This window comes from Podarcis raffonei, chromosome 7 (assembly GCF_027172205.1).
Source record: "Podarcis raffonei isolate rPodRaf1 chromosome 7, rPodRaf1.pri, whole genome shotgun sequence".
In the NCBI taxonomy this organism is placed as follows: Eukaryota; Metazoa; Chordata; class Lepidosauria; order Squamata; family Lacertidae; genus Podarcis; species Podarcis raffonei.
In genome coordinates this window covers 64,990,271-65,012,836 of record NC_070608.1, presented here as the reverse complement: position 1 = coordinate 65,012,836, position 22,566 = coordinate 64,990,271, and the positions used below count along the sequence as shown (strand labels likewise).

The window sequence follows — 22,566 nt, the reverse complement described above, 5'->3', positions numbered from 1 at the left end:
CCGAGATCTCAGCAAGAAATATATCCCATTCATATTAACTGGAGACTGGAATTATTGTCTGAAGGCAACCAGTTATATATCTTCTAAAGAGTAATATGCAGGTGTTGTTAATACATGATAAAAAAAAATTAAGGATCATGATTTATGACAAGAAAGCATATAAAATAGTGCATAATGCATTTGATTATACCAGTTGAGATTGTTATTGGTGTCAATAATATCTTGCCATCTGTATTCTTTCAGTGAAAGATCATAATGAAAGTAAAAGGTAATCACTGGAATGTAGATAAAAACTGCCAGCAGTCAGCTATGCAGGTGACTTTAGTTTGCTAACTAGAATGAGAGAAAGCTATCCTGAAAGAAGGCATCCACAGACAGCTAGGACAAGTAAAAATCAAAAAGGAAACTGAGTGTGTGTGTGTGTATTTTGCTTCTAAAAAGCCACAGCCACATTTTGGGTTCAGTTGAAGGCAACTTTTAACAACTTTGCACATTTCTACAATATTTTATAATATTAAAACCAGGATAGCATCAACTGAAGTCACTAACTTTACCTTTGTAAAGCTGATTTGGAGAAATGAAAATCTACATCTAAACTTGACAGTGAATCTTCATCATCTCTGTTGCATGATAAACAGAAGAAAAATAATAAATGAACAACTCAGGATGGTTACAAAGGTAAGAAGAGCTTTCAAGTACTTAATGCCTTGCCAGCTGAGTTCCAGATGTTCATAAATGGCAATTTTAGAACAAATCTCAACAATAGGTTGAGACTGGGGAAATAATAGGATAGGAAAACTGAAAATGGAGCTGAACAGCAATGAAGACAATGCGATGGACAGGTTGTAAGTTACTGGTACTTGAACTTGGTTCCCGTTGACTTCAGTGGAACTTCACTTATTCATTAGTAACTTGTACCATTGGTTTCAATGAGACTTCTGTTCAACCAACTTAATCTGGATTTAACCCATTGAAGTGGAATCCCAGCTATATACATAGTAAAATGTCTATGGAAAACCAGGAAACTGGTTTCCAAACAAAATGTGAAGAATCAGAAATCTTTGCTGAATAGCCAAAACAAACAAACATAAAGCAAAACATGGAATATTTTGTGCTGAACTAATTTTTGCAGGAGGGGAATTTGAGGAACTGATACAGACAGTGGTGACGAGAAATGAAGTTTGAGGCCTAATAGGCAAAGACAAAAGTAAAAACCTGACAAATTGCCAAGTCCAAATGGCATCCACCCAAGAGTTGTCAAAGAACTCAAATGGGAAATTGCTGATCTTCTAACAAAAGATGCAACTTGTTCCTCAGATCAGTCTCCAATGTAAAAGTGACCAATGTAACACTTTTTTTAAAAAAAAAGGGATCTGGGGGGGATATTGGAAATTATAGGCTGGTTAGCTTAACATCTCTTTTGGGAAGACTGGTGGAAATTTTTTGTTAAGGATAAAATAATCATATAGAAGAACAAACCCTGCTGAAACAGAACTAGCCCCCCAAATGCTTCCTTTTTCTATTGATGGCCATGCTTTTCTGGTCGTAAAGGTAATATGAAACTAACTTAATTGTCGGTGGTTCGAGTTTTCTTACCTTTAGTCATAAAGAAATGTGGAGATAAACCTTACTTCTTGTTGACCGCCATCTTTACAGCTGCAAGGAAGTGTATTTATCTGTTGGAACTGATTTCCAAATCACAGCTGGAACTCAGCATAGCGCTAGGAGGTTGTTCTGCCAGTGCAAGTGTTCTGGGGGTTCTTCCAACCCTGCAGAGTGGATTTGAGGGAAGCGCTGTGGGAGGAGGGGGTGTGGGAAAGTCCTATCGCACCAGTGTGAATCCTTGCACTGCCTTCTTGCTAGTGGAATGCGGTAGTTGAATCCAACACCCTTATTAATAATAATAATAATAATAAATTTTATTTATATCCCGCCCTCCCCAGCCGAAGCTGGGCTCAGGGCGGCTAACAACAATAAAACAATACAAAAGTACAACACAAACAAACACTCTAAAATCATTCATTATAAAATTAATTAAATTCAAGCCACTGGCCACTATTGGGCCAGAGCTCCGCGAAGATTGCCGAGGGAGGGAGTCAGGCTGTGCCCTGGCCAAAGGCCTGGCGGAACAGCTCTGTCTTGCAGGCCCTGTGGAAAGATGTCAAGTCCCGCAGGGCCCTAGTCTCTTGTGACAGAGTGTTCCACCAGGTCGGAGCCACAGCCGAAAAAGCCCTGGCTCTAGTTGAGGCCAGCCTAACTTCTCTGTGGCCTGGGACCTTCAAGATATTTTTATTTGAAGACCGTAAGTTTCTCTGTGGGGCATACCAGGAGAGGCGGTCCCGTAGGTACGAGGGTCCAAGGCCGTATAGGGCTTTAAAGGTTAAAACCAGCACCTTAAACCTGATCCTGTACTCCACCGGGAGCCAGTGCAGTTGATATAGCACCGGATGAATGTGATCTCGCAGCGAAGACCCCGTAAGGAGTCTCGCTGCAGCATTCTGCACCCGCTGGAGTTTCTGGGTCAGTCTTAAGGGCAGCCCCACGTAGAGCGAGTTACAATAATCCAGTCTGGAGGTGACCGTCGCGTGGATCACAGTGGCTAGGTCAGGGCGAGAGAGGTATTGAAAACTATTACACACCATAGCAGCTCACACAACCAGCAGAAGCAAGCACTCAGAGCCTCTGATCTCACAATAACCTCAGTGTTCTCATGCTCCATCAACCAGTTGGACAGAGAAGTTGGGGTGGGAAACAGGATGCTCATAAATAGCTTGTTAGGAGATATGGAGTACATGAGGTAATTTGTTTGCATTTGAAAGGTTTCGGAGCTCATGTTGACATGACACCTGCCTTGTGGAAGCTATAGGAAAGCATTTACGCATGTAGGCACTCCACGCAGCTGGCATAACATTTGAAAGCTCATTTGCCAGCCTGTACGCATACAGCATTTCCTACCACCTGTCTATGATATGTGAGGCAGCTGTGCTAGTGTGCAGATATTGCATCCATATGAACCAGCGCAGTTTGTTAGCCCACGCTGCGCAGCACCCATGTGCATTTTCAGTGGCCTGTACGTCCTATTACATTTCAATAAGCTCTCATGTTGAGTTCTCAGAGGGTAATGAGTAGAATGTTAAGGCCAGCTCTTTATCTTGAAGAAAGCTCTTTATAGTTGTAAATAAATTAGACTTTAAAATGAAGAATTCAGCTAAGCTATAAAAAAACATCCTTTGTGAAGCTTCCTTTTGTTGAATTGCAAGTGTTAATTGTATCAATGGAACAGATTCTAATCATTTTAGTGAAATGCTGACCTGTTATCTGCAGGGCGTAAACTTTCAGAACATCAATTTAACGGCCCATTTAAAAAAAATGCTAGCCATTCAGCCTGTAGGCTTCACAAGGCCATATATGAATGAAGGGCCTTGTATACAGTACTACTGTACTACTATAACATTTAGTTAAGTGACTACTATAAAACTGGGAGGGGTTTCTAAACCCCCCCCGCTGCATTTGTTAATAATTCTATACAAATTGCTTTTACCTCTACTCTCCAGAGACAATTGTTAACATAACCCTTTTGTCTATATGTACATCCAAGAGAGACTTGAATTTGCAGTTTCCTATATAGGAATCAATGTGCCAGAATAGGGACAATGAGCGGAGGTGTAGGAGACAGTCAACTACACAATTGTTTCTCCCCAGAGAATGACATAGTTCATAAGTTTATTGTTTTAGCCACTTGTAGCAATAGTATTAATAAATTAATACCGAACATCCATCCATAATATAAGCTGACATCCATAATGTAAGAGAGAGAAGATACCAGAGACACCCAACAAGCTTAAATCTATCTTGATTTCAGATTAAATCTCTGAACCACCAAAGCAACTTATAGCAGTTTTATCTAACTTATTTTTCCTGATTTTTTTTGTGCAGCCAGTACATAGAGGGTCACTCTCTGTGTTATAGATCTATTATTGTCACTCAAAAGAAACCAAGCCATAGGAAATACACCGTCATATTTTTTTTTATTGCACTAGCCCAGAGGCCATGGCATCTTCCAAAAATCACAGGAAATCTACACACAGCATTTTAATTAAATTTGCAATTATTGAAGCAGGGGTAGCAAGCCTGCCCCCAGATGTTGGTGGACTCCAGCTCCCATCATCCTTAGCTATTGGCCATTCTGTCTGAGACTGATGGAGGTTGGAGTCTTAACAAGATCACATTTTATCCACCTTTGGATCGAAGCCATAGATAGACAAGGCAAATGCTGAGGGAGATTGAGCCAGAGCAAATGGGGAGCATAGGAGGCCTAATAAGGTGTATGTAAACTTCCTTGAGCTGGCATGGGTAGCTTCTTGGAAAGTTAGAAAAGGTAAAGGACCCCTGACAGTTAAGTCCAGTTGCGGATGACTTTGGGGATGTGGCGCTCATCTTGCTTTACTGGCGGAGGGAGCTGGCGTTTGTCCGCAGACAGTTTTTCCAGGTCATGTGGCCAGCATGACTAAGACACTTCTGGCAAAACCAGAGCAGTGCACGGAAACACCGTTTACCTTCCCACCGGAGCGGTACCTATTTATCTACTTGCACTTTGACGTGCTTTCGAACTGCTAGGTTGGCAGTAGCTGGGACCGAGCAATGGGAGCTCACCTCGTTGCGGGGATTCAAACCGCCGACCTTCCTATTAGCAAGCCCTAGGCTCAGTGGTTTAGACCACAGCGCCACCCGCGTCCCTGAGTCTTGGAAAGTTAGGCAAACAAATAAGAAACCAAATCTGAAGGGAGAACACGTTACCTCTTCCGGGTGGAAGGGGGCATGAGTGCTTTCTCTGAAATATTCACTGTGGCTAGGGCTTCCATCTTCTCTACTGATGTGTGTGGTCTCAGTATTAAGTTCTCTTCAAACATCCATACAAAAGGCTATAATGGGGGGGGGGCTGATTGCAATGTCCTTGGGTTCTCCCAAAGCTCCCCACGTAGAACGGGGATAGCGTAGTTAGTTTTTTCTTCTATATGTAGAAGTTCAGTTGCAAAGGGAAGGCGCTTCAGATGTAAAAAGGAAGTCAAAGGGCATGAAGGTGATAGTAGGGTTTGGTTCACCCCACATTTGTGGGTGTTACGTGTAAATGTGTGGGGTCCAAATGGGAGTTGGGTGCACCTTTTGGGTGTAGAGTACAAACACTGATGAGTGACATAACGCTTACCGTATTGTTCTTACGTGGGAATTTGCAGTGCTTCCTGAAAAAGTGCATTTCACTACTTAGGGTCATTTACAGGTGTTATTGTGAGACTGCATCACCTTAAAATGGGAGGGATTTGGTACTTTAGAAGTGCCACAACAGCAACCTTGCCCAAAGGGTTTTACCTTCTCAATTTAGACTGCTAGTGAAGAAGAGTTTCGATTTGAAGAGTTTGGATTTGATATCCCGCTTTATCACTACCCTGAGGAGTCTCAAAGCGGCTAACATTCTCCTTTCCCTTCCTCCCCCACAACAAACACTCTGTGAGGTGAGTGAGGCTGAGAGACTTCAGAGAAGTGTGACTAGCCCAAGGTCACCCAGCAGCTGCATGTGGAGGAGCGGAGTTGCGAACCCAGTTCACCAGATTATGAGACTACCGCTCTTAACCACTACACCACACTGGCTCACTGGTGGTATTGATGGAAACTCTGCAGGTTGATAGATACCTTTATGAAGCGACATCCAAACAATATAGAGACTTTTCCAAGCTGAGTATCTGTGAGGACCCCACACATCATCAATGGTGGCAGAACTGGTCCTTGGGCAACACAGCCTTATAAAAGGTTTTAAAATTTTGCATCTTAGCTGAGAACTGTCCATATCACCTATATCTATTGTCTATTATTTTGGCAAATGTTTGATTTATTTTGACGATTACGTTTAATAAATTCTTCATCTGCCACTCGGTTGCTTCATCAGTGAGAGAGGCAGTATTTAACATTTTATGCTAATTGAGCAGTGCTTATTAATATAGCCATGGCAGCTTCACTTCATGTGCAAGATATTGCCAAATTACAATTCAGACAAGAATGTGTTTTTAGGAGGTGATATAACTTGGAGACTGTGGCCTGCAGTGATGGACAGTGCTTTTAAAATTCCGTTTCATTGGGACATTGCTGCTTCTGCTGTAGCCGCCCCGTCCATGTTAGCAAAATAGGAATTCATGGGTTATCAGGTGTGCCCCTAGGGCCTAGTAAAATGTACTTTGTCCCAGGAAAAGGAACATACAATGGAATGAAAGAATCCAATAGATTTTCTGGCATTTTCTCTTCATAAACTCAAATTTATGAGTTTCCCCATGGGTTGTTATGGTTTCTTTAGTAATTCATGAAAGAACTCTCTGCAGTTCTTTAAATATTAAGGGTATCCCTGTTTCTTACTTAGCCATAATGAAGCGGTGGTGATTTTGTGTCAAACGCGTTTGGTACGAGTGCCGTTACGTTTGAGATTGCAAGCTTGAAGTGTGAGTATCTAAAAGAAAAGGAAATTGTTCAGGGCAATGTAGAATACAGCTCCATACCACTGGAGTCGATGTGCTTTCTTTTTCCTTCTCCCTATGTGACAGACATTTTTATAACTAAGTCTGCAGTTCTATTTTGCTTGAAGGAAGACCGTGGAGGCTGCTCTGCTGCATCCAAATTGCCACTGGCTTCTTCCAGCCAGGGAAGAGGTCCAGGGTGGGTTTTTCAAACTTGTCTTTTCCATTTTCCATCAACACCACCCCCTCCCCACCACCACAATTGGGAAGGAAATTAACTGTACAAGTTCTGTAGTTTTGAGCCTGCACTGTGGGCATGTTGGAGACTTGAGGACTAAGGTTGCCTCAGAAACCCCCTCAGAATGCTTTGTTTCAGGCCAGTGCGACAACCCTAGTGGTATATGTTCTCTGAGGGAGTTTTCCACTCACATACTGGGTGGTTTGTACTGGGAGTGTAAGTGCTGGCCCACAAGCACAGCTCTTCTCTGCTGGTGGAATGCAACTTCAAGCTACTTCCAGTGGTCCCTCAGCTGGCCTTTGGCCTCTTTTGGGTTTTTCTGTACATGAATTATTACATGGAATATTATTGATGGGAAGGGTTGGGGTTAATCATGAACGATGATTAAGATAATAGTGCTGGTAAAGAAACCGAGGCTAAATTACTTGCCTAAATAATCCTTACAATCGTTCTAATTTTAGCTTGAAATTAGCTTTTAACGATAAACATGATCTGCCGTGTTCATCTTTTTATTTAACTCTGTAATTAATGGAGATGCAGGAGGGAAATACTGAGATAAAAAATAAGGTTTTCTGCTGGCTCCCTTAGTTTCAGGGAAAGGCTACTGTTACTGACTTGTCCATTTCATCTACCAGCATTCTATGGCCTGAGAAAACATAAACATAATTTTATTATATAAAAGTAGAAATGTGGGGAGCCATCAGAAAGTTTGGTTTGGTGATCTAAGGTATTAAAAGTTTGAGAAACACTTGACTAATAGCAGTCTTTTCTTAACTGGGTGCACTCCAGATTTTAGGACTATCATCCCATAATACCTGACAATTGAGCATGCTAACGGGCTGATGAGAATTGTAGTCTAAAACATTTGGAGGGCACCAGATTGGGAAGGCTGGTCTAAGATGCATAATTCTTGTATTCTGCCTTCAAAGCTTTACTAAATATATAAGTAAAATAAGTTGTATGAGTAGCAGTGCCTGAGTAAATCCAAATGACAGTAACCTAACCCAAGGAAAGTTATCTGCGCATAAAGTAGTGTAATATGAATTATCATATCTTTCTTGATACACCTCCCAATGACTTTTCAAAACTTTCAAATAGTGTTAATACTTTGATTCATAATGCAGCAAAAAATATTCACCACATTAGTACACGTAACAGTGCAGAGCTCAGGCTTAGTATTTGAGATGCTAAAGTGCTCCCTAAGTAATGTTTTGTCACAAATATACTTGGGTCACAGAACAGTTAATTGATTTTCAAATTATTTTAACATTATTTCAAAAGAGGCGTGGAAATTCAGGCTCAAAAACAGAAGTGTAAGCAATTTAGGGTTCAAATTGTTTTATGACTCCTGCTCACCCCCTTCCTTTGTTACCAGATGTGCAAATGTTGCTCTGCAATTCTCGCTCTGAAACAGAGGACAATTCATAAGAAATTACTCACTAGTTAAATTATTCTTTAGACTAAGGGCTGTGTCCAGCACTGCTGTTCCTCTAGCACAGCACACTTCTGCTTGTCCATTTGACCTTTCTTTTCCTATCCTCTTCCTCCAGAGCAGATTTTGAGGGAGAGAAGAGGGGAAAGTCCAGTTTTGCAAATGGAACTCAATGCACAAGCATTGGCTACAATCCTCTAGAAGTGTTGTTTAGTCGTTTAGTCATGTCCGACTCTTCGTGACCCCATGGACCAGAGCACGCCAGGCACTCCTATCTTCCACTGCCTCCCGCAGTTTGGTCAGACTCATGTTTGTAGCTTTGAGAACACTGTCTAACCATCACATCCTCTGTCGTCCCCTTCTCCTTGTGCCCTCCATCTTTCCCAAAATCAGGGTCTTTTCCAGGGAGTCGTCTCTTCTCAACGAGGTGGCCAAAGTATTGGAGCCTCAGCTTCACGATCTTTCCTTCCAGTGAGCACTCAGGGCTAATTTCCTTAAGAATGGATGTGTTTGATCTTCTTGCAGTCCACGGGACTCTCAAGAGTCTGCTCGAGCACTATTGTTCAAAAGCATGAATTCTTCGGCGATCAGCCTTCTTGATGGTCCAGCTCTCACTTCCATACATCACTACCGGGAAAACCATGGCTTTAACTATACGGACCTTTGTTGGCAAGGTGATGTCTCTGCTTTTTAAGATGCTTCCCTAGCTAGCAGGACCAGTGGTCAGGAATGATGGGAGTTGTAGTTGAACAACAGCTGGAGACCCAAGTTTGGGAAACACTGCTCTAGAGCTAAAATTAAGCTTATGGTTATGAATCTTAATATTCCATTTAAAGAGATGTGCCTTATACATACGTAACTGTCTGCAAGGGCGTATTTGCATAAGTTAGTTAGAGGCTTCAATTTGATTTGTACGTTGTGCTCATGCTTGGTGCCTACAATTCCCCCAGTGCTGCGCTATCACTGGGGGTTTATGAAAAAATTCCCTTTGATAGCATTCACACAGTGAAAGGCCACACATAAGGAAGACCACAGGCTGCAAGTTGGCTTCCCAGAGCCCACATTGACATGGTCAGGTACCTGGTGAAGTAAATGGGTTGGCAGGGAATCTTCTCTGCCCGGAAATGCCCTGTTAATGCATGTCCTTGATAGTTCACAAACATATACAAACGCATTCAGCCAACATGTTCACACTGGTATGTGCAACGCAAGGAGCTGGTAGAGTTAGGAGAGAGAAACCATGGCAAATAAAAGTGCAGACCTTTGGAGCACATATATTAGAAACACAAATATTTACCTGTTTCCTATAGGAGGAAGAATGGGGAATTCTTGGGGACTAGCGAGAAACCTGGGAGCTTGACACATGGACCCCATACCAAGGGTAGAGAAGTCACTTTTTAACAAGCTACTGTTGCGGGTTTTGCTTCCTCTTCAAAAACAAGCTGTGGACTGATTCTGTTCCCATGCAGACAAAGGCAATGGTGGGAACTGAAAACAGGCAAGCCTTTTTTAGTTCAAAGCAGAAGAAGTTGTTGGGTACTTGAATTGTCCAATAGTGAGTGAAAGGAGTGGCAGTGTGAGTCTGTACATTCCCTTAGGTTTTTAGCTAGGCTGAAAATATCAAAGAAGCTAGGGAGTGCCAGGGGGAAGAAGATTGGAAAGAGTGCCAAGCTGAAAAGCATGACCAGAATTACGCTTTGATGCCTATGCTAATATGCAACATCCCCTTCCACTGGGAGATGGGTTAGGTTGACCTACTGTAACCCAGAGGGAGTTCTAAGAGAGCAGTAACCCAGTAGCTAATAGAGAGATGATAGCCCTCAAAATTCAAGGGAACCTATGGGGCGGGGGACGACGGTGACCACACACATCCTGGAGCCAGAAGTGAGGATGCCTTTTATGTTGCAGCCAAAATTACTTCCTTAAGTTTTCGATCTCAAAATGATTTCTAATGTTCCCTTAGTTTGTTAGAATTTACAAATTGGCACATTAGATCAGGTGACTCGTGCATCTGTAATAAATTGGCCATTACTGGATTCTTCAACCTCAGTCACTAAGATAAGTGTGAGAGTGTTACTTGTTCTACAGTTATATGTCCAAACTTTGTAAGAGCCCCAATCTTAAAAAGTACACTGGGGTGCATAGAATATTATGGTGGAATTACTAGACTGCATGAATGTTTTCCTGTTGTTTTATATGAAGCATCTTGGCTTTCATTTTGTACCGTCATACCTAAAAGCCGATCCTGAGTCCCAACCTTGAGGTTGGTCCCTGATTAGCTCCGCAGTTGCATAGCAACCACAGCTGCTCTCTCCAGCTGCAAGGTTGCAAGTAAGGCTGGGGCATTCTTGGTTGCTGTATGGCTGTGGTCTCCACTGACCGTAGCTCAGCAGTGCAAGGCCAAACCAGCAATTTCCCCTTCCTTTCCTTGCAGTAAGGCAGGGGAGCAGAGAATTTCCCTTTACCTTGCACAAAAGCGAGCTCACCTTTGTGTATTTGCAGTTTGACCCTTTTTTAAATGCATGGAGACCGTAATTGGGAAAGTATTCACCTGTGTGGTTGCTCTCCTGATCTCTTCGCCCAGCTCACAAGCAGGAGAAAGAAGAACTATGCTTTCAGTGGATGCACCCTTATAAATATGCCAAATCATTGTGATAATACATTGAGGCCCAACTTCTGTGTCCTCCTGCAGTCTTGAGAAGTGGTGGGTGATCATGGACAAGTTTCTTCTTGGTAGTTAAGACAAAAGTAATGCCCTTCCTAAAGGATTTAATCTGACCTCATAGTTGCTTTCAGCAGATTGCTGCATTATCTGCTTTGTAATTTCAAATCGTAGCTCTAATATACAGTGGTACCTCGGGTTACATACACTTCAGGTTACATACGCTTTAGGTTACACACTCCGCTAACCCAGAAATAGTGCTTCAGGTTAAGAACTTTGCTTCAGGATAAGAATAGAAATCGTGCTCTGGCGGCGCAGCAGCAGCAGCAGGCCCCATTAGCTAAAGTGGTGCTTCAGGTTAAGAACAGTTTCAGGTTAAGAACGGACCTCCGGAACGAATTAAGTACTTAACCCAAGGTACCACTGTACTTTTTTATTGTGCTTTAGCTGTTGTTAAATTCTATTATAATGTATCTGCTTTGAATACAGATGTTTTTAGAAAGATGTGATTTAAATGTAATAAATTTATAAATGACCGCTACTGAACTGATAGCAAATGTAGAGAAATTGGTTTGTAGCTTTTATTCAACCTAGATTTCTAAGGATGTGTATGCATATACTGAATTTTGCTGATTGGATTGGGAGCAGTTGTAAGGGGTTGAACTGGTTTCAAGAATTAATGCAGTTTCCCAGATGTATATGCATAGGAACTAAGTCCTAAGACATTGTGTTCGTGTACAGGAGCTAAATATAGAGAAGTCCTTGATGGGAGGGGCTCATTTGAAACTAGAGCTTGGAGTCCCTCGAGTACTTTTTCAAAATTATACACTGTATGGTAAAGTAAAACTTTTATCTGTGACTTCTCTTGTCAAGTTCCCTTAATACTTTTCAACAAAATTTCAAAAATAAAAAATGTGGATAAGTGTAGCCTTAAAATACAATACTGGAGTTTAGATATTCAATTTCTTGTTTGAAACCTCAACTGGAAATCAGATGAATACCTAAACCTGGATGGAAAGACCCTTTTCTCGTTTGTTTTTAGGTTAAAAAACTAGTTCAAAGCATTTCCACAAACAGTTCTCACATAAAAAGGCTCTTGTGTTGCAGTGAGGCTTTTAGTATAAATAAATGTGTAGAAATGAGACTGCTTCAGAAATGGTTAACCACTTAAAATGAAAAACTAAGTATAATAATAGAGGCTTGTATGAAGTACATTTTGAAGCACAGGAATTACAATTTTATACTACCACATCTGAAAAAGAGATAAATTTTTTACACACACACACACACACACACACACACACACACACACACACACTTACTTTCCCCTATTTATTTGCTTGACTTTACCAGATTGGTTGTTCAATATATTTTGTGTACACATTAGATTTTGATGGCCTTCTACATTTTACCTATGAGCCAATACTGTAAGGAAGCCTTTTGAATGCTGAAAAGTGTCACAAAGCAGGCAAAATATTATTTTCTTTGTAAGCTCAGCCTTACAGTTAATAACTTGTCTGGTAGCCATTAGGACCAGAAATTCCATACAGGTGAGTGAGCAGGCTGGTGGAGAAGAGGTGAGTCTTGGCTACCTGCCTATGTGACTAGCTTTGAAATGTGGTGTGCCGGTGACGAGAAAGGGCTTTCCCTCCTTCATGGCCATCACTGAATCACAGGTACAGTGGTACCTCGGTTTAAGAACAATTTGGTTTACAAACTCTGCAAAACTGGAAATAGTGTATTGGTTTGAGAACTTTACCTCGGCCTAAGAATGGAATCTGAATGGTGGAAGGGCACTGGCGGCAGGAGGCCTTATTAGGGAAAGCTGCCTCGGTTTAAGAACAGTTTTGGTTTAAGAATGAACTTCCGGAACAGATTAAGTTCGTAAACCAAGGTACCACTGTGCTTGCCTATTAGCAAGCTAGTATATTTTTTCAGGTTCTTCAAACAAACTGGTAAGAAGTCAATACTTTAGATGCAACCATGAAGGATTTCAGCACTAGTAACTGTTAAATGGGACTTGCCAGTAGAAAAGGCTATGGGTTCATGTAATGCAACTGTAGAAATGCCTTCTTAACAAATTAGCGTTTAGATATATCTTAAGTAGGTGCAGTATATTTTCTGTTTATGCTTTGCTCTTCCTTTGCTCTTGTTAATTGTGCAACATACAGATGCAACACTACCTTTATTTGTGCAAAAAAATATGTTCACTACACTGCACATATATATCAGTATCCTATTACCTAAGAGATCTCAGCTGCTTCAATTTGTGCCTTATTATTAATATTTATTTATTTATTTATTTATTTATTTATTTCATCTTGTAAATCCCACACTTTGGATATTCTCTGCATGTTAACCTATCTTTCATGATGCTCAGATGCTGAATTTCCTGATAGGCTGTACCAATGTGTTTATTTCATTCTCTCTGACCAATTTCCCTTGGAAATGTGTGGGTTGTGAGCCTATTCTTTATAAACAGAGTGTAAAATATATACATTTTTATTTTGTTCTTGGGGTTAAGATCTTCTATTCTACAACTTGAGATTGAGATGTTCTTAGAAATTTCTGCTGTAATTTAAAAAAACAAACCTGGGAGAACTTTCTTCCTGTTTGGATAAGATTTGTTTCTTTTATGTTTGATTATTTTGTATAGGAGATATATGGTGGGTGTCTATGTAAGAAAAACGACCAGTTGGCTGGTTGCTGTGTCTCATGAGTCATACAAAGGGATGACTTGCTTATACAAGTACAAATTGACATCTGGATTGCAACAGATTAGAGATTTTATAGCCCAATTTTGAAGAAGAAAAGTACTTTTGCTGTTTCTGTTGGGAGTCAGAAACCATTGAAGATCATCTTCTGATCTAGTAGTGCATTCTGATCTACTTTTGGCTCGTGCCCAAACAAGAGGTCTTGTTTCCTAAGTCATTGAAATGTTCTTAGTGTTGTATCCAACAAGAGTCATAGAGTAGACCCATTGAAATTATGAACATACCTAATTTAGGTTCATTAATTTCAATGGGTCTACTGTGAGTAGAATGTAGTGGATACCATCCTTTACTCCTTTCGCCTCCATCTTTGGAAAATTGAGAGATCTACATTTGCTGTTTTGAATCTATTTAGAATTAACTGCTTCATTGTAATTTTTACTTTTTTGAATGCAAAGCACATGCTGAGTAAACTAATGTCATCTCTGTGTTTGTTTTCTTTCAGTATTATATTATAGTATCCATTATGTTAGATCCCTCTCTCTTGACAATGCATTCTGGTTTTATTAAGATACACACAAATACATATTGTGGAAATATGTGTGCACATCCATTTTCATACAATAAATTTTCCCCAGAGGCATATATATTTATACACACACATGCGCAGATCTAGCCATTGCCCAAAATGAAACTTAGATTAGATGACACTCTCTCAACATGTTTTTATCTACTGGAAATGATTTTGTTGCTGTATTCTTTTGCAATGCAGAGTGACTATAGAAATAGGACTTTGGTCTTGAACGTTGCGAGAAATCTGTTTTGTTGAAGATGCTTTGGAAAACACATATGCTTGTTCCTTTATGGATGGGATAATAGTACTTGTTCTTTGTGGTAATGCATTGGGGAAATCTCTCGTAAGAGCTCCATTTCAGCGGGAATTGATTCAGGGCATGGTCCTGAAGATGAAGGACTACAGGGTGGGGAACCTGTGGCAGCTCCATAACCCCAGGGGAAAGTGGTTGAGAGCCACCACATACTGGTGGTGAATTAAAACACCCCTTCTTTCTGCCACCCATACACACCTGCTGATTCACAAACATTCCCCTGCACACAACCTGCAGGGCAGCGAGACATTTCTATGATTACATCAATCAATCAATCAATCAATCAATCAACACTTGATTATGGTTGTAGACCAGTATAAGGAGGGAGGCGTACAATAATTTAAAATCATTTAAAACCATTGTTTAATACAAACTGTGGCTTAGCATTGTTATTTTAGTTACTCATCAGACTTGTATACCACCCTTCATCTGAGGACTACAGGGCGGTTTGCAATATAAGAACACAAAAATACGTAACATGATAACAAACAAAAACAATAACCCCTGCCACACTTTAAAAGTATTGTTATATAGCATGACGTTTGAACCAGGCCATCATACATTATATTCAAAGAATGCTCAGTGTGGTTTAAGACAAATGTAATTTATTGTAACATGCAAAGGAAGCCACTGTGTGTGAGGGAGAGAGAACATATTTGACATTTGAATAAGTTAGTATAAACTTTTATTTTTTTGCTACTAACTTCAATTTAAAATGGTTTGTATGATATAAGTCATCATGTCTTTAGCCATAGGGTTTTCAAGTTAAAAATGAGAAATATTTTGTTTCCTGTAATACGTTGACACAATACTTAAGAGTTAAATGCTATGGGGTTGTAGTCAGTGGAGGCTTTGCACTAATAAAAAGTGTTTCTGCTCAATAAGATGAAGCAGCTAACTTTTGGAAATCCTTTTGATCTACTGCAATCCCCGGAAGCAGTTTTTGAGGCAGTGGAAGGGATTGTAGTTTGTAAAGGAAGAGGGGTGTGTTAGCTTTCTCCTAGCACAATTCCACGCTATACATCCCTATAGCTTTAATAAATTTTACCTCCTTTATCTTACAGGAGAAAGAGTCAGTGTGTAGGGGGAGAGGAATGATGAAAGAATGTAAAGAACCCATATGAAGCCTTGAATTTCTCATTGTAATCTCATTTTCCCTTCTTTTTTAACAGATTAAATAATGGGGATGTGACTTGTCCAAGGATTTTCCAAAGCATGTTGTTGCCAAGGATAAAAGCTCTTGTCTTCTGCTAGTTGTTCTTTCCATCAAAAACCATGAGCTACCTCATTAAATGTCATGAATCATGGTTACTTTGTGTGACAGAGCAGTGTTCAATGGGTATAGTAATTTTCATTGTATGACTGAAGCTCACGGAGCATAGCAGTGCACATGATAACAGATTAAACATGTGGCCATGGTACAGTTTCTCTTTTACTCATCACCATGACAACAAGTTGTTCACTTTCAGTACATACAAAATAATTGGAAGATGTTTAAGTTTCAGGTTCTTTGATCTCATAGAGTAACAAGCAGGGGTATAGTTAATTGCCAGCATTTAAAGGGCACGATTCTACTGCATATGCAAAGTAACAGCTGTTTTATTGAGTATATTACTGCAAGTAGTTCATCGTGTATTTCACATGTACATTTTTAAGCTTTCACAAGCAAGTCTTCATCGCCATCTGTAATCTTTCTTCCAACAGGTAGAGAAAATTGTTGATAAAAGGAAAAACAAGAAGGGGAAAACGGAATATTTAGTGCGGTGGAAAGGCTACGAGAGTGAAGATGACACATGGGAGCCTGAACAGCACCTTGTGAATTGTGAGGAATATATACATGAATTCAACAGACATCACAACGAAAAGCAAAAAGAAAGCACATTAACAAGGACAAATAGGACATCTCCAAATAATGCAAGAAAGCAAATTTCTAGATCTACTAATAGTTCTTTTTCAAAGACCCCAAAGTCCTTAGTTATTGGAAAGGACCATGAATCAAAAAACAATCAGTTGTTTGCAGCGCAGAAGTTTCGGAAAAACAACACTCCTCTTTCCAGTAGAAAAAACATGGACCTTGCAAAGTCAGGTATTAAAATTCTTGTGCCCAAAAGTCCTATCAAGAGTCGGACAGCAGTGGATGGCTTTCAAAGTGAAAGCCCGGATAAGCTGGACCGCATTGAACAAGATCAGGAGGATTCTGTAGCACCGGAAGTGGCAGCAGAGAAACCCGTTGGAGCTTTATTAGGACCTGGAGAAGAACGGGCTAGGATGGGGAGCAGACCAAGAATACACCCATTAGTGCCACAAATACCTGTGCCAGTAACAGCTACCATTGCATCTGCATTAACAATAAATGGTAAAGGTAAGTGTGCATGCATATTTTGGCAACCTTGTACCTTAGCAAAAAGTTGTTCGGCTCATTGCTTGCAGTAGTGTGTTTTTGTTTTGGCGTAACAGCTGTGCTACACACAACAGGTGCATTGACATGTCACGGTAAGCCATGGCTTAATGGTTTACTGTGAGCAGGCAGGTGGTTCCTGCTTAGCTCCTCCCTGCTAGCCACAAACCATGATATTCGGGGTCAAGTTCGTCCGGGGGGTCCGGCACACTTCCCTTGCGCAGCTCTGCTTTTTTCCCCCTGGGACCTTTGACTCAGCAGAGCGTAAAACACAGCGGAACAGAAGCTTGAACGTTCTTCGTGTGGTAATAACTCAGGCCGACACTTAGCAGTCTCCTTATCTTTAAAGTCTTTATTCCTTAGCAAAACACAACAGTTATAAATCTCCTGCCTGGAGACAGTTCACCCATCTTGCTTGCTCAACGGAGCAAACACGCAGACTGAAAGCACACGGAGAAACCACTCCCTTTCCGTGTTCTGTGCCCGCCCTCAGAATGTGAGGCGTCATCACTCAGAACTCTTAACCCTGTAAGTTCTGAGCCTCTCCCATCACCCCCTCTCGAATCACGTTCTGAGAGGACTTCTGAGTGTTCAACACCTTCCCCATTGCCTTCCGCCCCTTCCTGGCATCGTTGTTAGGCACCTGTTGAACCTCACAAACCTCAGGTTCGCACTGTGCGAAACCAACCCACGCATTTGTGACCTGAAACCTCTCAGGTGGAATTCCCTTTGTAGCCCGCGATGACCGCCTGGGCACAAACTGGGGTGCTCCTCCTGACCCACTGGGGCCAGCATTTGCGTCTTCCTCATCAGAAGACTCCCCCTCTGACTTGACACGTCTGTGAGCTTTCTCCATTATGCGCACAGGAGATGAGGGCTCACTCTTGGACACTCCCTTAACAACCTGTGGAGACGCCCTACTCTGTTCAGGGTCCTGGTCTCCACCAGCAGGTTCAGGCTCTGGCTCTCTTTCCTCCTCAGAGTCAGACAGACAATCTGAGACAGTGTCAGAGCGCACTTTGCGCCTTGCCCAACCATCCTGCTCAAAGAACTCAGCCTGTTTACTGACCAGAAGCTTGGTCTGATCACCTTCTGGGTATGCGAATCTCCACCCTTTTGTCGCAGGCTCATATCCACAGAAGATCATTTCCTGGTACTTTGGACCACCTTCTTGCTGCAACCATTCTGGTACAGGCACCATGGCCCTGCAACCAAACGAACGGAAGAAATGCACCTGTGGCTTCTGTCCGTTGAGCAAGAAATATGGGGTGTCACCTACCACTGCATTGTAGCACCTGTTCATCGAGAAATTGGCCGTTTTTACCGCCTCCCCCCAAAAACTGTGAGGCAAACCAGAGTCATCCAGTAGAATCTCGGATGCTCGAACCAGAGCTTTACTCCTAAGCTCTGCCACGCCACTCTTCTGAGGCGAAGTCACCTTGTGACGTATCCCCCTCTGGCGAAAGAAACCCTTTAGAGCAGACCCAGTGACCTCAGAACCACGGTCAAACTGGAAACCTTGCACCTTGGTGGAGAACCTCTGTTCCACCTCTGCAACCCAATCTTTGATCAGTTGCGCTGCCTCCTCCTTAGCTTTCAGCGTGAAAGCCCATGCGTTCCTAGTAAAATCATCTGTCAGCACCATCAGCCACTTGGCCTTGCCCAGACTTGGCTGTGGCATACCTAAAAGGTCTGCATGCACAAGCTCAAAAGGCCTTGTGGTTACTCTCTCTACCCTGGGATGGCTAAATCCCTTGTTTCTGGCTTTCCTGCAAGCCTTGCAATTCAAAGGTTTACCACATTCTTTTACCTTGCAACCTTTGGTGCACTCTGATAACATCTGAACGTCCTCACAGGACCCATGTGACATCCTCTTGTGCCACACGCAAGCACATGAAACATGAGTGTTCCCCACTCCCTTTTCCTCCAGTGGAGTTTCCAGAACAAAGAGGTTGTTCTGATTTTTCTCAACATGTACCAGTTGCTTTCCACCTCTGGAAATTGTACAAACATCTTTTTCAAAACTCACAGAATATCCCTCCTGCAAAAGACAAGGTACAGACAGCAGGCAATGTTTTATCTCAGGGAGAACATAAACCTTCAATTCAGCCTGTAAAAAAGAGACAAACATGTTAGAAACATGGGTTACACGACCCTGTGAACCTGTAGCAAATCTAACTGTTTTCTCAGTTGAAACAGCCTTGCAGTTCCACATTTGTCCATCAGGTGGCGCTGTTACCAAATGGGCATTCGCAGCTGAGTCAACAACCCAACGTAGCACTCTCCCCCCTCCGGAGTTGTCCTTCTTTGTTGCCTTAGCAACTGACTTCCTGCTACCCCCGACCTTGGGGTGTTCGCTGCAGGTGTTCTCCAGAACCGCCATCGACGCAGACAGTTGAAAAACGCTCTCCTCCCCTTCCGGCCGACCCTGGGACTTTCCACGCTGGCCTCTTCTCCCGGGCTGGTTCCCATGGGAAACGACCTTGGGCGCATCCTGCCTTGGCTCCTTTGCTCTCTGTGGGCAGTTGCGACGCAGATGTTCAGCCGAGGCACAAACAAAACATCGCCTAGTGGAAAACTTTGCAAACGTGCCTTTGGTCTTCTCTGCCCCCCCAACCTCTCCAGCAGCAATCCTCTTCGAGGCTTTTCTGCCGTTGGGAAAATGGCTTTTGGCTTCTGCTGTGGTTTCTCTGCAAACCCCCTCCAGCTCCTGCCAAACAGCCTGGGCACTCTCAAGACCCTTGGAATGGCCTTTCTGGCCTGCACCCCCAAACTTTGGTGCACAGCCTCCAGAGGAACAGCTTGCCTCTGCTTTCCTCTTCCCAGCTTCCAGCAGCTTTCCAGCACACGGCTGCCTGTCTCTCTGGCGTGTCAAAGCATCGCAGCAGCTTTTAGACACGGCTCCAGCCCACTTTGGGCTTCCAGGGCGTCCCACAGCCCCTCCTTGACTCTCTGGGCGTTCCCCAGCTTCTGTGCAGCTCTTGGCCCCCTCTGGGCGTCCCTCAGGCTGGCGTCTAGCCCCCTCTGGTGTGGCTCCCACTCTCTTCAGTGCCTGCCAACCGACCCAGGGCTCCTTCCCGTCTGCCTCTTCAAAAGGGACTGCACGCGATTCATGGCTGTCTGCCATCTCTCCCCCGGGGCCCGGCCTACTCACGAGTACCTCCCGGTCCGGCAGATCTCAGCTCCTCCCAGCTGGCTCCAGTTACTTCTTAGCTGGCCTTTGGCTGCTGCTCAGCCTCTTTGCCTGCAGTCTCTCTTCCCCAGCGTCTCATCAGCTGGCCTCTGGCTGCAGCCTCCTCACACGCACGAACGTTGCTTATCTTTATTGCTGATCGCCATAACCTATTCGGGGTCAAGTTCGTCCGGGGGGTCCGGCACACTTCCCTTGCGCAGCTCTGCTTTTTTCCCCCTGGGACCTTTGACTCAGCAGAGCGTAAAACACAGCGGAACAGAAGCTTGAACGTTCTTCGTGTGGTAATAACTCAGGCCGACACTTAGCAGTCTCCTTATCTTTAAAGTCTTTATTCCTTAGCAAAACACAACAGTTATAAATCTCCTGCCTGGAGACAGTTCACCCATCTTGCTTGCTCAACGGAGCAAACACGCAGACTGAAAGCACACGGAGAAACCACTCCCTTTCCGTGTTCTGTGCCCGCCCTCAGAATGTGAGGCGTCATCACTCAGAACTCTTAACCCTGTAAGTTCTGAGCCTCTCCCATCCTTGGTTTAGCATTACATTTGAACTAGGAGTTGTGGTTTGTCCATCAAACCATAATTGGCATGCCAAGAACAAACCTTGGCTTCAGATCGTGATGGTTTGAAGACAGGTTTACAGTAAGCCATTAACTCACAACTTACTGTGGCATGTGAATGAATGCACTCCCTGTCTCAGTTGCTTTTTTCATTGATGAAAACTGTCAGAAACACTTAAGAATTGGATTCAATTAAATAGTTGCGCTAGTGGAAATCAGTGCAACGAGTTCACTAATTCAAACGGGGCTTTGCCCTCCTCTCAGCCCCTTGTGTCCTGGATACCCCTAGCCAAGGAAGGCATACATCTGATAGTTAATTATTTGACAAAAGAACGCCCTTACAGCAACTCCCATGGTGCTCTGGGTATGCCCATACACATCCTTCTAGCCTCTATGCGGATATCCCCAGATCTGTACCTTGTGGTGCAGTTGCGGTGGCAACGGGACCACACACCCCACCAGCTTATGTACCCTCATGAGACTTCTCCTACATGGAAGCCATTGCTTTGCTTCTCTCTTCCAAGTCCCACCCCATCGGGATCTAGGAGACGGGAGGGGGATTTGACTGGCCCATCCCTCGCCTGAATAGCTTCTTTCTCCAACATGTCCTGTGCACCCATCTTCATCTCTGACGGCTCTGGCCATTCTTCTTCCCCCTGCCTTGGCTCTTGCCTCATGGCTGGCTCCAAACCCCATAAATCACTGGTCCCCTCTTCTGGGTCAATCCCCTGGTATTCTGCCACTGCTACACATTTGTCAGAGCCCTGACAGTCCCTGCTATCCTTTGTGTCCCATGGCCCTCCCCAATCAACTTGGGGGGTTGGGATAACCCCCAGAACAGTGAGCAGGGGGAGGGAAGTTTGTTCTGTTTTGACAAGCAGAAATTCTTGCACTGAGGGAACTATTTTATTACTGTTGAATTCCACCACCCTAAATATTTGCCAATTTGAGTTTCCTGAGATAGTTGCAACTGGCATTTTCAATAAGTTATATTTGTTGTCTTGTCATTAGGTTTACCATTCACTAATATTGCACTATTGCTTTCTGTTGGCTTACGCATCTTGAAACTGGGCCAAACTAAGCAATGTTTCATTGATGTTAGGAATTAGTCATACAGCTCACGGACAATTTGATAGGAAACAAGTCATATTCTTACTTTTCATTTTCAGATTTATGCATTTGTTCTTTGAATCATTCCTTGAAATAATCCCACAGAAATTTTTAAAGTTTTAATAGCTCTTCAGCTGCCAATGCCTTTGTGAGTTTCATTTTATGCCATGCTGAGCTGATGATGGCTAGATGTATGGTATTAATTATTTCCCTGTTTTCCTTTATTCAGTAGTGGTTCTTAATGCATGTTTTTAGTTCTAAGATCATTGAGCAAGGATCTGTTTGTTTTTCTTTCTTTTTGTAAAGTACATGGCATTTTATGTGAAGGCATTGAGTAGAAGTGGCTTGCCTGGTAGGGCAGAATCCCAATACTACCAATCTGGCAGGAATGGTCACTACCACTTACGGATTTGAGGGGGAGGGAACAAAGTGGCAAGGTGTTTAGTGCAGTATGGCCAGACCAGTAGGAACACCAGATTGACTTTTCTGGTGCACCCACAACATAATGACCTCCCCACATGTAGATGGGAAATGCTTGCACTGCTCTTGAGCATTACCACCATGTGAACATTTGAGCTGAGGCTAAGGTTGCTATCCTGAATACATTTAATAGGGAGTAAGCCCTATTGAACCCAGTAAGGCTTCCTTCTGAGTAAACATGGGTAGTATCGTGCTTTGCCTTTTCAACTAGTAAATCACTCAGTAGAAAATAATTTTTTTGCCCTTTCAGAAGGGAATTCCATGTTGTGATTAGTATTTTGCTATGTCTTTCATACCGTTTATACACAAGAAAGGTAAGATGATACATTTTTGTTCAACTGGTGCAACAACTTCATCTTGAGTGATGAGCAGGGCAATTCCAGGCATGTTTAAATG

General features: G+C 42.7%; 1 protein-coding gene across 3 annotated transcripts in view; it reads left to right on the top strand.

Annotated features, from left to right (window-relative positions):
• Positions 1 to 22,566, top strand: part of CDYL (chromodomain Y like) — a 94,078-nt gene that overhangs the window by 17,766 nt on the left and 53,746 nt on the right. For 2 of the 3 annotated variants that reach the window (XM_053396989.1, XM_053396988.1), the window contains exon 2: positions 16,135 to 16,792. In XM_053396989.1, the coding sequence (XP_053252964.1) occupies positions 16,135 to 16,792 (658 nt within the window). The remainder of the gene's footprint in view (positions 1 to 16,134; positions 16,793 to 22,566) is intronic. The other variant, XM_053396990.1, reaches the window with a different exon arrangement.